The sequence below is a fragment of the Ceratotherium simum genome, chromosome 34 (assembly GCF_057802395.1).
Source record: "Ceratotherium simum simum isolate JZ-2026a chromosome 34, ASM5780239v1, whole genome shotgun sequence".
Classification (NCBI taxonomy): domain Eukaryota; kingdom Metazoa; phylum Chordata; class Mammalia; order Perissodactyla; family Rhinocerotidae; genus Ceratotherium; species Ceratotherium simum.
In genome coordinates, this window is record NC_141933.1 from 8,417,230 (window position 1) to 8,431,285 (window position 14,056).

The window sequence follows — 14,056 nt, forward strand, 5'->3', positions numbered from 1 at the left end:
ATGTGTCCTAGCTGCAGCGGCTGTTCTGTGTCGCATGGTCCCCCCTGCCCTCCTCCCCCGCCAGCCCCACCCCTTCCAGAAGCTGTGCGGGGGGGGTTGGGGGGCAGGGGCATCACGAACCCCTGGGTGGAGGGGAACGGGGGAATTGTTCCCCTGTTTCCTGCTTTTACTAACGAACCTGCCATTTTTGTGTCTGGACTTTGATTTGTCTGAGGGAACAGTCGGGTTTACTAATCTCAGTCATTTCCCTCCTTGCCTTCCCCAGAGACCTTCCTCCATGCCCCCTGCCCTTGGCTTCCTTTCCACCCAGTGCCCATCTCCCCCTTTCTCCCTCTACCTCCCCTCCCCAGGCTGACCCCTCTTCCTCCGTGCACCTCCTTATGTCACCCTGCCTCCTGCTACCCTGTCCCACAACCCCCTGAGTCAGGGCTGCTCTAAAAAAGTAGTTGTGAATTTGAGGGACAGATCGGAGGGTGATTGATCTCTTCCAATAGGGGGCACCACGTGGCAGTGATTTGCATAAAGCCTTGGGGGGCAAGGTCAGATTTGCACCCAGTCTGGAGGGGAGTTTAAGAGGATCCCCCTAGTCAGGTCTTTCTACTTCTGAGAGGGCAAAGGCAGGAGGGCTGGCCGAATGGAGTGGGCCAAAGAGGGCCCATAGAGTGAGGAAGATGCCAGTAGCTGGTGCCCTGGCTACTGGGGCTGGGGAGGGAGGACACAGCTGAGGGCGCAGGCGGGCTGGCAGGCCGAGTGTACTGATGGAGGCCAGAGGAAGAGCTTCTTCCTGGGAAGCTTCAGGGTCAGGAAGGCCCTCCCCCTGCACAGAAGCAGGGACGCCCGGATCGGAGCGGTCTCGGAGGACTGAGGCTCTGTCACCCAAGACTCCCAAGGCGTTGGGTTTATAGACGGACACAGGCAGTGAGAGCCAAGTGTGGCCCTGAGTCATGAGGTGACTGGACGTTCACCTTTAATGACCATGATGTAGGTCATTAGGGTTACAGGGACACGTCAGGCTGGGTGCCCACCCTTCAGGAGCTGACCGTCTAGTTGGGGTGACCAGATGTAGGCTCAGGAACTAATTAGTGGCCCAGTCCCTGGTCTCTGAGTGTGGCGCCAGGAGTGGAGGTGGAGGGCAGAGGGAGCTGAGTTTGCCCCGGGGAGACCCCTTCCCCTGCTACCCCTCCCTGCCTCACCACCCCCCTTCATCCCAGTCCCCTTCCTCCAGCCCCCTTCTGCCCGTTCTAATCTTGTCTGCATGTTTTTGTGACTAATACTTGGAGCCCTTCCCTTTTCCGTCCAGATCCCCCCTTCCCAGCCTCGGGTGGGGTGGAGGGAAGAAATAAACAATAACAACCAGCTCTCCCCTCAAAACAAGAATCAAAAACTTCAAACTGCCCCCTTCCACAAAGACACCCCCTTACCTTCCATCCTCGAACCTAGTCCCCCCAGCACAAGGTTTGATGGTTCCCAGGAGGGGGCCCCTTCAGCCCTTGCTTTGCTCAGCCCCACCCCACTCACTGTGAGGCTCCAGCCCAGCGCAAGGGGACCTGAGGGTCCTGTGGGGGAAGTTCCCCTTGCCCATGTTCTGCCCATGTCCCTTAGGAGTTCCTAACACCCAGCCCCTGCCCCCGTGACAATGGAACCCTGGAGACCAGTCGCTGGAAGATGGCTGGTGGCATGTGCGTATGGACGGGGGTGGGTGGGGACATCACAGGATGTGACTGGAAGGCCCCAATCTCCAGACTTTGCCTGAAAAGGGGGTGCCGAGGCACATTTTAGGGGAGAAGTGGGCGTAAGCTGTGGCCTGTGGAAGCACAGTGTTGGGTTCACCATGAGCCAGCTTCCTGATGGCCCCTGCAGGGGCCTGCCCACTTTTCCTAGCTGACCGTCTTAAACCACAGCCTTCCTAGAGTGGGGCCCGTGGTCCCGCAGCCCTTGGCTCTTCCCCCACAACCTGGCTGGGTGTCTGGAGCCCTTCGGGCTGCTCCTATGGCTGGACTTTTCAGGGGCCAGGTGGGCATTTGCCTAGAAGGCAGCAGTTAGAGAGTTCCCTGCACTTGTCACTCTACCCCAAGGTCACTTCTGCCTTCCCCAGGCCACTACTGAGCCCCTTTCATGTCCTTGGAACACCAGGTACTCCCCTATCCCTACCTGTGTTGCTTTCTTACCTGACTTTGCAGCCCAAGGTCAAGGAATCATGAGATTGCCCTGTCCCCTCAACCCCGTTCCCTGACCTGGCCCTGACTCCTTAGAGTAACAATGGTGGTGTCAGAGGGAAGACAATTAAGACGAGAAGGCGGGCTGATGAATAGGTAAAGGGCTGCCCTCTGCTTGGGAGACAAGAGAGTGTCCCAAATACAGAGGGACCTGGGGAGTAAAGACAGACTCAGGAAGACGGCTTGGACCAGTGGGACCCCTCGGAGTTAGGGTGGGAGTGGAGGGAATCCGCCCTGAAGGGCGTTATGCATCTCCCAGGAAGTTCCAAGACTCCCCAGGAATATCTGGTTCTTGTTCCTCACTCCCTTGCTATCTTGCATCTCCCTACGGGGCTAAGACTGAAAGGACTCCTCAGCGCCCCGAAGGGAGAGCTGCAGGTGAGTTGAGGCCACCAAGACCCAAGGAGAGGGGGTATTCTCTGCCTCCTTTATGAAAGATGCTCTGAAATCACATGTGGGTCCAGAGAGCACCTTCAAGAGGAGAGAAGTGAGGGTGCCATTTGCATCCCCCCATAACGGGGCCCTGTCCTGGGGTCTCCACTCCCACTTGGAGCCACTTCCAGAAACTGCCTCTTGGTGCTCTTCAAGGTGAGCTCTTTAAGTACCCTTCAGTCCTCTGCCTGCTGAGCTGGGGGCTGTGGGGATGCCTGAGCCCACCCTGAAACCATCAAATCTTGTGCTGCCTCTTTCCCCCACCTCCTCTCTCCCCCCACTGTTCCTCCTCTGAGACAAGCAGACATAAAAATGGGGGGTCCCCTCCCCCGCTGCCCCCTGGCCCCTCCCTTGCCCAGCCCTTGGCTCTTCGCAGGGAGTTGACGCCGGTTGTCTCCTTGTCTCTCCCCCTCCCTCCCTGGGCTGGGCAGGTGACCATCTCGGTGGACGGGATCCTGACCACCACAGGCTACACGCAGGAGGATTACACCATGCTGGGCTCTGATGACTTCTTCTACATTGGGGGCAGCCCCAACACTGCTGACCTGCCGGGCTCGCCCGTCAGCAACAACTTCATGGGCTGCCTCAAGGACGTGAGTAGGGCCAGGAAGGGGCTGGGTCAGCCCAGGAACCCTTTGACCTCTGTCTTCAGTATGATTCAGTCTGACCCGGCCAGCTGCCCAGGCCTCTGTTCCTTCCAAGTACATGGTGGGAGATTCCCCTCCTCAAAACCTAAGGCCCATTGACTCTATCAAGAGGCTTCTTCTCTCTCATTTCCTGGAGCCTCATAAGTCCCCTGTCCTCTCAGAGAACCCTCGAGGCAGCTGTGGTAGAGAGGAAAGAATGTTGGACCTGAGGACTAAAGACCTGTGTTTGAGTCCTGGCTCTTCCACTCACCAGCTCTGTGACCTTGGCCACGTCCCTTGACCTATCTAACCCTTAGTTTCCTCATCTGTAAAATGAGTGGTCAGTACCCACTTCTTAAGGTGGTTGTGAAGAGCAAATGAGAGCATAAATGAAAATACCTCGTCACTTGGAAAATGTCAACTAGACGCTAACGGTGATCGTTTTGCCATTACTACGAACTGCAATTCAGCGGGCACCGAGGGCCGCCGTGCTGGTGCTGGGCCGGAAGACAGGACGGAGAAACAAGTGGGGCAAGGGGGGTGCTTGTTCACAGCTTCTGTGCGTGAAGTTGTAGAACAGAGGTCCGAGCCAGTGGTCTGGTGGCGCTGGGCAGGGACTCCTGGGGCTGGGTGGCAGGGTGCCCTGGTGCTGGCTGCTGCTGGGCAAGAATGGCCAGGCCCTAAGCTGCTTTTGCTTCTTCCTCCCTGACCCGCCCCTCCCTGCAGGTGGTCTATAAGAATAATGACTTCAAGCTGGAACTGTCCCGCCTGGCAAAGGAAGGGGACCCCAAGATGAAGCTGCAGGGGGACTTGTCATTCCGCTGTGAGGATGTGGCTGCCCTGGACCCCGTGACCTTTGAGAGTCCCGAGGCTTTTGTGGCGCTGCCCCGCTGGAGCGCCAAGCGCACAGGCTCCATCTCCCTAGACTTCCGCACCACTGAGCCCAACGGGCTGCTGCTCTTCAGCCAGGGCCGGCGGGCTGGGGCCGGGGCCAGCAGCCACAGCTCTGCCCAGCGGGCCGACTACTTTGCCATGGAGCTGTTGGACGGCTACCTCTACCTTCTGCTGGATATGGGCTCTGGGGGCATCAAGCTGCGGGCATCCAGCCGCAAGGTCAATGATGGCGAGTGGTGCCACGTGGACTTCCAGAGGGACGGGCGCAAAGGTCAGGAGGCCTCTCGACCCTTCCCCTCTCACCCTGGCCACTCATCTCCCCCCACCCTGACATCCTTTCCAGATCTCTTTGGTTATATATAATTTCCTGAACTCCTCCCTGCCATTTTCCTCTGCCCCTCCCGGCCCCTCCGTTGTGCCCCCTGTCATGGCGCCTTGGTGGACCGAGCATAGAGTTTGGAGTCAATCAGACCTGGGTTTACACCTCAGCTCTCCTACTTCTGCGTGTGTGACTTTAGGCCCCTTACTCAACCCCTTGAAGCCTCAGTTTCCTCATTTGGAAAAGGAATCATTGTACCGCAGCCATCAAGAGCAGAAAATAAGAGAACACCCATTCTCCCTTTAGAAAAAAACTTCCCAACCATGCCTCCCTTCTATCTAGATCCGTTCAACTTTCTTTTGTTAACTCATGTAACAAAAATTTATTGAGCACCTACTGTATGCCAGGTGCTGTCTAAGGTGCTGAAACAGGGACAGCAGTGAACCAAACAGTCTTCACTGTCACGGAGCTCATGCTCTGGTGGGGAGACTCAGACGGAAAACAACCTGAGACTCCCGCCCCAGTGAGGTTTCTAGAACAAAGCAGCAGGGCAGAGAGTGAGTGCTAGCGTTGGGCAGGTGCTATTTCTTGAAGCTTGCGTTGCTTCTAGCCACTCCCTCCTCCACTCTTCCTCTTCAGGCTTCCTTTCCCATCCTCTTCTCGTTTTCTGCTTAATTCTCTCCTCTTTACTCTTCTCCATCTTGCTGAACACGAGAGAAAGAATTGATATAAATGAGAACTGACACATTATCCAAATTAAGCACTTATCAACGTCAGCTAAATTTTCATGCTCCCCCAGCTGTCACTGCACCGGGTCTTCACGCCTGGCTGCAGTGGCCGTTTCCCCGCACACAGCGAGGAAGGTGGCTGCTGTGGCTCCCGGAAGCATTGGCCTCTCCTGGGCTTCCTGTTTCTCCCTCTCCTTTTCGCAGAGAAATGTTGCCTTTCCTGGGCCTTACGGGAGTGGGTTCATCCCCCAGTTTTGTCTCATGATGGCACCAGGGGGCTTCACAGAGTGCTCGCTGCCTTCCAGGGTTTCCAGAGGTTTCCATGCTCTCTAGATTGGAAATCTGCCCTGCCTCACAAAGAAGCCCAGGGCCTTCCGCTCCTCTCTGCCTTCAGGAACTGGTCTCGTCAGCCTCATGCAGATCTCCAGAGCCCGCACACCAGGTCTGGCTGGTCCTTGGGTCACTGTCTTGACTATCTCCGGCCACTTCTGATGGCTCATGTTCATTCGTGCCCACAAGCACAGACTTGGGGCAGTCATTCCCACAAAGCTTATCTTTGGCCTTTCCCATGGTTTAAAAAAAATTGCAGTAGACTATACATAACATAAAATTTACTATTTTCACCATTTTTAAGCGTCCATTTCAGTGGCATTATGTACATTCACGTTGTTCTGTTACCATCACCATCATCCATCTCCAGAACTTTTTCATCTTCCCAAACTAAAACTCCATCCCCATTAAACACTTAGTCTCTGTTCCCTCTTCCCCAGACCCTGGCAACCACTATTCTATTGTCTTCTCTATGAATTTGACTACTCTAGGGACCTCCTATAAGTGGGATCATACAGTATTTGTCCTTTTGTGTCTGGCTTATTTCACTTAGCAGAATGTTTTCAAAGTTCATCCATGTGGTAGCATGTGTCAGCATTTCCTTCCTTTTTACGGCTGAATAATACTCCATTGTATGGATAGACCACATTTTTTAAAATCCATTCATCCATCTATGGACACTTGAGTTGTTCTGTTTCCATGTTTTAACTTGACCTTGGAGCAAGACCTGTACTCACTATAATTTCCTCTTGCTGACTCTCTGTTATACACCCTTCCCCCACCTCTTCCTTTCCCTCCCTCTTCCTTCTCCAACATTCAGGTCATTTGTTGAGAGTCCAGTTGGGCATTGTCCGCATCCAGGAGGCCCTGCAGTGGGTGGGAGAGCAGACATCTGGGGAATCTGCTATAAATAGAGGTGTGGGTGATGGGGGGCCATGTTTGGGGGCCCAGCGGGGGAGTGGGTTTAGCAGCAGGACCCTGGGGCACCTGACACCTTGTCAGGGGAAAACAAGCTAGGGACCATGGTGTTAAAATGGGGCACAGGGGAATGGCTTCTCTGATTCAGGGAAGGTTTTGAGCAGAGGAGAACATGCTCAGGATAAGGAGCCACGTCTGTAGAGAGGGCCCTGATTCTGCTCCCTTAGTTTCACGCTTAATGCTCACGCTCTGATCTCCTCCTGCACCCCCTCCCCATCTTACCCCGTCAGCCCTAATGTAGACCAAGCTCTCCTTATCTCTCTTTAACCCCACTGAGATAGGCAGACTTTTTATTTTATTTTTTAAAGAATTCTTCCGTACTTGAGAAAGGAGAGAGGAAGGAAAACATAGGGAATAAAAATTATAAACAGAATAAAGCCTCTAACGTATAAGTTTCTGCTTCATAAGATCTCAGTAAAGGCTTTGAAGCTCCCGCCTGATCCCAAATCTTTTTTCTGAGATAACCAGCCTCTCTTCCAAAGAACTCTGACAACTCAGAAGCTCCATGCCTGGCTTCCCTCCTCCTGGCTGCCATCCTGCCTCACAGGCCCCTGGAGCTGATCGGCCTGCCCATCTCGTCCACCAGCCACAGAGGGGCTCCAGGCAGGGGCTCCAGGCCGGGGGGTGGAGAATGCGGGCTGGGGGTCCTGCTGCCTAGATGGTCCTTTGGCTCTGCTCTTACCCACTGTGGCACTTTGGGCAGGTTCCCGTCTCTCTAAGCCTCTTCTGCCATTTCAAAATGGGGATCATAAAGGACCAATGTCCTAGGGTTACCATGAGACTTAAGTGATATAATATATGCAAAGTACTAAGTGCCTGGCATACAGTCATAAAAGCTCAATAAATGTTGGTGGGGGAAAACCCTTTGGAGTCAAACCTTTCAGCCTCCTTAGGGTTCTCTGCCTCTGCTTCCTGGTCTAAGGGACTGGCTGGGGGAAGGACACGTGAATGATCCAGCCCTTTTTGGGCGTGTCCACCTCCTGTGCATCCTCTGAGGACTCGCCCAGGTTGGGAAGGAGGAGTCTGGACAGAGGCCCAGGCACACTGCAGCTGGGCCGAGGCTGGCTCACGTGAGTTCCTGAACGTGGGACCTTCGTGAAGCCGACTCTGCAGCAGGCGAGTGAGGCTGAGCCTCTGGGCCAGGGCTGCTGCAGGGTGTGAGGCCAGGGCATCCCTTTCTGGCCTGTAGCGTCTCGATGCTGCCTTCCCCCCTGAAGCCCACTCTCCCTTGATCCCCAGGCTCCATCTCTGTGAACAGCCGCAGCACACCATTCTTGGCCACTGGGGAGAGTGAGATTCTGGACCTGGAGAACGAGCTGTACCTGGGTGGTCTCCCTGAGGGGGGGCGCGTGGACCTGCCCCTGCCCCCGGAGGTGTGGACGGCGGCACTCCGGGCTGGCTATGTGGGCTGTGTGCGGGACCTCTTCATAGACGGCCGTAGCCGAGACCTTCGGGGCCTGGCCGAGGCGCAGGGGGCTGTGGGCGTTGCCCCCTTCTGCTCCCGGGAGACGCTGAAGCAGTGTGCATCCGCCCCCTGTCGCAACGGGGGCATCTGTCGAGAGGGCTGGAACCGCTTCGTCTGTGACTGCATCGGGACCGGCTTTCTGGGGCGGGTCTGTGAGAGAGGTGAGGCTAGTCTGCATCCCAGGTGTCCCTGCTGCCCATCCCTGAGCCCCTTCCTCCTCAGGGGGCCCCTCATAGACCAGCCCTGGGCCTGTCTTCCTTATAATGATTCTCTCAATCCTCTCTCTCCCTCCACTGGCCTCTGCCTGTCCCCCTCTTCCCCCTTCCCCCACTCCCGGGGCAGAGGCTACGGTCCTGAGCTACGATGGCTCCATGTACATGAAGATCATGCTGCCAAACGCCATGCACACGGAGGCGGAGGACGTGTCTCTGCGCTTCATGTCCCAGCGGGCCTATGGGCTCATGATGGCCACCACCTCCAGGGAGTCAGCTGACACCCTGCGCCTCGAGCTGGACGGGGGCCAGATGAAGCTCACTGTCAACCTCGGTAACCACCCTGCCCCGTGCTCCTGGCCCCTTCCCTGACCCTGCCTCGGACCCATAACCCCTCTGTCTGGAGAAGCTGGTGGTGGCGCCAGTGAGAGTTTGGAGGTGGGGAGGTGACAGCTGGGTCAGAGCCCCTGAGAGCTCTGTCCTCGTGAGGACACACAGTGTAGGGCAATGCTCGTGCTCAGAAACACTGCGGGGAGGGGGACCCCGAGTGTGTCTGCGGTGTGACAACTGCTTTCCCAGGGTGCTCGCGTGGTCTTGGCAGTGTCTGTTCTGCACACACGTACATAGCTCACTCTTGGTTGCCGGTTCTTCCACTCGCTCATTCATGGTTCATTCATTTCTGAAACACTCGCAGACAGATGCCTACTGGTGCTAAGTCTGAGCTCAGTGCGGTGGTGGATCCAGAGATGAGGTGGACTCGGCCTCGCAGACAGCCGCCCTCATCCGCTCTGTGTTTAAAGAGCCGTGTCTGTGTGCACATGTCACAGTGGACGCATTGGGACATGTCATCTTCCCATTGTCTGCTTTCACATTTGAGTCCCATAGTGCCCCTATTTTATAGATTGTGAAATTCATATACTGACTTATGCAACATCACAAAGCTAGTGATAGCGGGGGGAGGAGCCTGGACTCAAACCCAGGCCATTTGCCCTAAAGTGCAGAGTTCCCATGGCCTCTAACAGAGCTGGGGGGTGGAGGGGCATCAGGGCCCTCGCCATCCATGGCTCGATGCCTCTGCCCCAGCCCAGAGCAGGCGGCACCTCCACTCTGCCTGGCTGTCCATTGGGTATCCACATGGGCAGGACCATGAGGCCCATTGGACTCTCCGTGGGCTTCAGCTCTTGTGGTCAAGGGCAAAAAGAAAACAGCAGGTTCACTCATTCAGCTCATATTTATGGGACACCTTAGAAATGCCAGGAGTGTGCTGATCCTCAGACTATTGTAGTGAAGAAGAGAGGTCCCCACTTCCTGGAGCTCTCAGTCGGGGGTTCATTGGAAGGTAGAGGTCCTAAGCTGTCCAGGCTGGGGTCACATCTGTCCATTTCCGACCAGCCTCTCTAAGAGTATTGAAGTGTAGCGCCCAAGGGCCTGCCCTGTAGGGAGATTCAGGCCACTAGGGTCGCTGGTTGTGTCCTGGGCCTAGAGGAGAAGTAGGGCTCTTCTGCGCAGATTGGAATCCTCAGCTGGAGTGAACACAGAGCTTTGAACTTTTAAATATTTATCTAGAGTCTCATCCTAACATTGGTCTCCAGGGCATTTGTGGGACAGACTGTGGCCTTTTGGGGCCCATTATCCTGTTAATAAATTTGTACTGTGTCCTTTTCTTTTCCCTTTCGGCCACCTGGCCTTTGTACTCCTAGGACAAGGATTTGCTGAGTGAGGCGGGGACTGGAGTTGGGGAGGTGTGCAGGTGGCCAGGGCCTCAGAGTTGGGGAACTGAAGAGTACCCCGAAGCTCTGCTTCTAACCATCATCACAGCCCACAGAGTGGGTGGCAGGTGGCAGTGCTGCAGGGGAAAGCAGGATGGGAAACACCCTTTGGCCAACTCTCCATGGGTCTACGACATGCCCTGGCACCTTGGAAGCAGTCATAGGAGGAAGGCACCAGCTCAGGACCCCATGAGTGGCCCTGTGCTTCTCAGACTGCCCAGGTCTGAGTACCCAGCGTGAGATACCCCCCTTCACCCTGGGATGTGTGTGTTCTTGTGCGGTAAGCATGGGGCTCTGTACTCGGTGAGGACACAGCAGGGAAAATCTGGGGCTTTCTATCTGGAGGGAAGGCAGATGCTTCTTCCGTGCTCAGACTGTCCTAGGTCCCCTGCAAAGAAGCTTGGGTTCCTTTAGGTCAGACAGGAGGCAGCGTCCTTTGCCAGGACAATGTTCTCTGGTGGCCCTGGGGACATATCACCCTTAGGATCCACCCTCTCCTTCCCATGGACATGCTTTTCTGTCTGTGTCACATAGTACTCAGAAGTTAGAGAACAAGGTGGCCCTCAGGCTGACAGCCAGCAGGACAGTCCTGCCACCTGCCTCTCACCCTGGGCTGTCCCCAGCCCCATCCACAGAGATGCCATCTCTAACAGCTCATGATAAGCTGAGAGCAGACGCATCTGTCCACAAACACTGAGTGATGTGCGTACAGGGAGGCGTGTGGCCGCTGTGTGAGCCACACGGACACCCAGCCTCAGGCTGCAGTGGGAAGAGCTTTGGGCTGGGGGCCGGAAGATCTGGGTTCTAGCCCTGGTCTCCTTACCTGCTGGCTAAGTCATTCCCCCTCTCTGGGCCTCTGTTTTCTTATCGGTAAAGTGGGCATAAGAATCCTCACTCTGCCTGCTTTCTGTGGAGGTTTTGAGGGTCCAGTGGAATAATGAGAGTGAAGACATTATACAGATGCAAGACCCATGCGTAGACTCCCCCAGCCTTCTTGAAGGAAAATCTCACTGGGACAGGGAGCTAAGCTTAGAGCCAGGCCTGGGGCCTGCTTCCACACTGCCTGACCCAGTCTGGCCCCCGCCTCAGGAGCCCCATCCTGATCCCCATCCTGCTTGCTCCCCAGGGCCTGCAGGGCCTCACAGACAGGCAACACCACTGAGGCCCTGGTCCCAGGCTGGACTCGCTGCCAGGAATCGGAGAGAGGCCTAACGAGGCTTGTTCTCTGGCCTTGTGCTCTCATCCTGTAGGGAGGGAAGCTGGCCTCACGCAGGCAGCTGAGGTGCTCAGTGGAAGGACACAGACTTGGAGCTGGTCCTGAAGAGGGAGCTGAGGCTGTCAGTGACCACTTGGTGGGACGGTTGTGGGGAGGCACTTAGTGCAGCCTCAGGAGACAGGTGTTTGCTAGGCCTCCGCCCAGGCAGAGGATGCCAGAGAAACTGGATCGTGCCTCCTGCCCCGTCTCCTGGCCTCCACCACATCTGTGGGCACTGAGCAAGTACCCTGAGGTCTACTGTCTACAGCCCTTGAGCAGGGTAGTTGATCTCTGTTCCTAGAGGACAGTAGAGTCCTCTGGATTCTTCACCTGTTCCAGTGTGACCTGGGTTCCTGGGTTCCTTCTGCCCTGGGTATGGCCTCTCGGGCCAGTGCCCAGCCCAGCCTGTCCTCTCATCACCCTCCCTGGAGTTGCCCTCCACCAGGTGTGCCTACGTGGTCCCAGCTGTCAGTGAGGCTGCCATGAAGGGAGCACTGTAATGAAGAATCTTCGAGCTGGAGGGGCCCTTAGAAGTCCCCTCCTTAAGCCCGCCCCCTGTGAGAATCGCCCGTGCCTTCCCCCTCCAACGGAGGCTCTCCACCTGTGCTCAGATCCTTCCGTGTCAGGACCTCCCGACCTCTGAGATGGCCATTCTAATCATCGGGTCATTCTTCCTTGGTGTTAACAGTGTCTCCTGAAATTCGCATGTGTGGACCTAGTTCTGCCCTCGTGGGCCGTACAGAGCAAGTCTAACTCTCCTTCATGTTGTGAGCCAGGCTAAACACACATTACATCTCAAAGCCCTCTAATCCCTGGGGCCCTGGGAGGGCACCTTGTTCCCACTGGGGCGGGGTGGTAGTTCCAGCCGCTTCTACAGGGTGGGCTACTGGGGGGACAGCTCTGCCCCAGGAGTGCATGTGGCCACTCTGCAGTATCATTTCCGAGATGAGATGCCGGCCAGCGGGCTCCTTGCATAGGAGCCTTGGCCCCCTCACCGCCTGTCTCCAATCCGTGGGGTGGGGGGCTAGGTGGGGCACAGGACGGGGATCCCGGGTTCTTCACCCTGAGTTCCTTTCCATGCAGATGACTTTTTCCCACCCGTCCCATCACACATTCATACCCTCACTCTGGTCTCCATGTCCAGCCAGGGCCTTGGTGTGTCTGCGCAGACCAGTCACTTCCATCCGTTCCCTGAACTTGAGGTGCAGGTTACTAGTTAAGAGGGTACCAGCTACTGCTCCTTGAGCTGTGCTCTGGGCAGGGGTGTGCGCTGGAGGGCTACGTTTCTCCCACTCACTCGCCGTTCCTGGCTTTCCGCTGGGATGGTGCTGGCTCCCTCCTGGGGTGCCCATCTTCAAGGGGTGTTCGCTTTCTTCCCCGCTGGAGTGGGGGCTTCTGAGGGTGGGGTCACTGTAGGGGGTGGGCCTGGAGCTGACACCTCTTCTCTGGACAGATGGACCCCCCATTCCTGGTGCTCCCCTGCTGGGGAGGGAAAGAATTGAGCTCTTCCCTGGGCTTTTTCCCAACAGGGCATCGGCCTGCCTTCCAGGCCCATTTTTTCTTTTTTGGACCCTTCATTGGAGAAGACTCTGCTGGCCCCAAGAGAGCCCCCGTGACCTGAATCCAAGCCCGGCACCCTCCCTTCCTCCCCGCCGACATTCCTCCCCTTCCCCCTCTGTCCCGCTTCTCCTTCCCTCTGCTCCCCCTTTTCTTCCTCTTTTCTCTCTGTACCCTCTTGACTTCCTTCCTCTCACTGTGGCTTCTCACTTCCCCCTGTATCTGCCCCTTGACCTTCCTCTGCCTCCTCTGCCCCTCCCTTGGTGCCAGGCTGTGGCCCAGGGTCCCGGCTGCTCCCCCACTCTTCTGCTGCGGTTGACAACGCGTGTGGAGCTCAGCCGTACTGCCCGAGGGGCCCGTGCCCCCCAGAGCCACAGGGGAATCTGTTTACCTCCACTGCAGGAACCTTCAGGGGTCCAGGGTGTGCCAGGTGCCTCCAGCCCCCTTTGCTTCCTGGGCCTTGGGGCTGTGGGCAGAGCCTGTTCTGGGAAGAGCCACAGGCTGCTAGGATATTGCTGGGAACTTACCCCTCTCTGAAAGGCAAGGGCCAGCCCAGTGAACACGTTTCTTGCTCCAGCTCCGGATCCTCTTGTTCAAGCCCCTCAGCTCAGGGGGAGGGAAACTGAGGCTTAGAGAGGAGATTTGCCACTGTCACATAATGAGATTAGGACCCAGCTCCTCTGCCTGCCTGTCCAGGACTCTGCAGCCCCAGGCTGTCTGGGTCTGATGGAGCAGTGCAGGCGTCCAAAGTGCCTTGATCCCCAGCTTCGTAGGACCCTAGTGCTCTGTTCCCTCTGCAAGGCTGGCCGACTCTCATGTTGTGGGTAATGTGTTCCACCAGCAGGAAGGCCAGAGGCCCTGGGGCCCCAGGCTGCAGCTCTGTGTAGACAGTGTGCTTTCCAACCACGTAGGGCCCTCCCAGCCTGGAGTTGGAGGATAGCAATGCTGGACTGGGGAAGGGGCAAGAGATTTTACTTATGGTGCCTGCTTGTCCCTGACTTGCTGTGTGTCCTCAGGAGTCATACTTTGGGGGCCTCAGTGTCCCCATCTGTGAGGCCTTGGCCCCTCCCTAGGAAAATGGATTAATACTAGTTCCTCTTCAGGGTGAAGGACCACCCCGGTTCCCAGTGGCAGCCTGGCATCCTCCAGGTTAGGAAGGGTAGAAGGAAGGTTCCTGTAGGGGTGGTGCTAGCCCCCTGGGACTTTGGGAGGTGTATGGCCACGGGAAGGGGGCCCTGGGGCAGACCCCTCCATTTAGCTCAGAGCCCAGAGGGC

General features: G+C 56.6%; 1 protein-coding gene across 11 annotated transcripts in view; it reads left to right on the plus strand.

Annotated features, from left to right (window-relative positions):
- Positions 1-14,056, plus strand: part of NRXN2 (neurexin 2) — a 108,128-nt gene that overhangs the window by 45,424 nt on the left and 48,648 nt on the right. For all 11 annotated transcript variants that reach the window (XM_087422709.1, XM_087422715.1, XM_087422710.1 and 8 more), the window contains 4 exons: positions 3,080-3,241; positions 4,001-4,439; positions 7,763-8,149; positions 8,331-8,534. In XM_087422709.1, the coding sequence (XP_087278835.1) occupies positions 3,080-3,241; positions 4,001-4,439; positions 7,763-8,149; positions 8,331-8,534 (1,192 nt within the window). The remainder of the gene's footprint in view (positions 1-3,079; positions 3,242-4,000; positions 4,440-7,762; positions 8,150-8,330; positions 8,535-14,056) is intronic.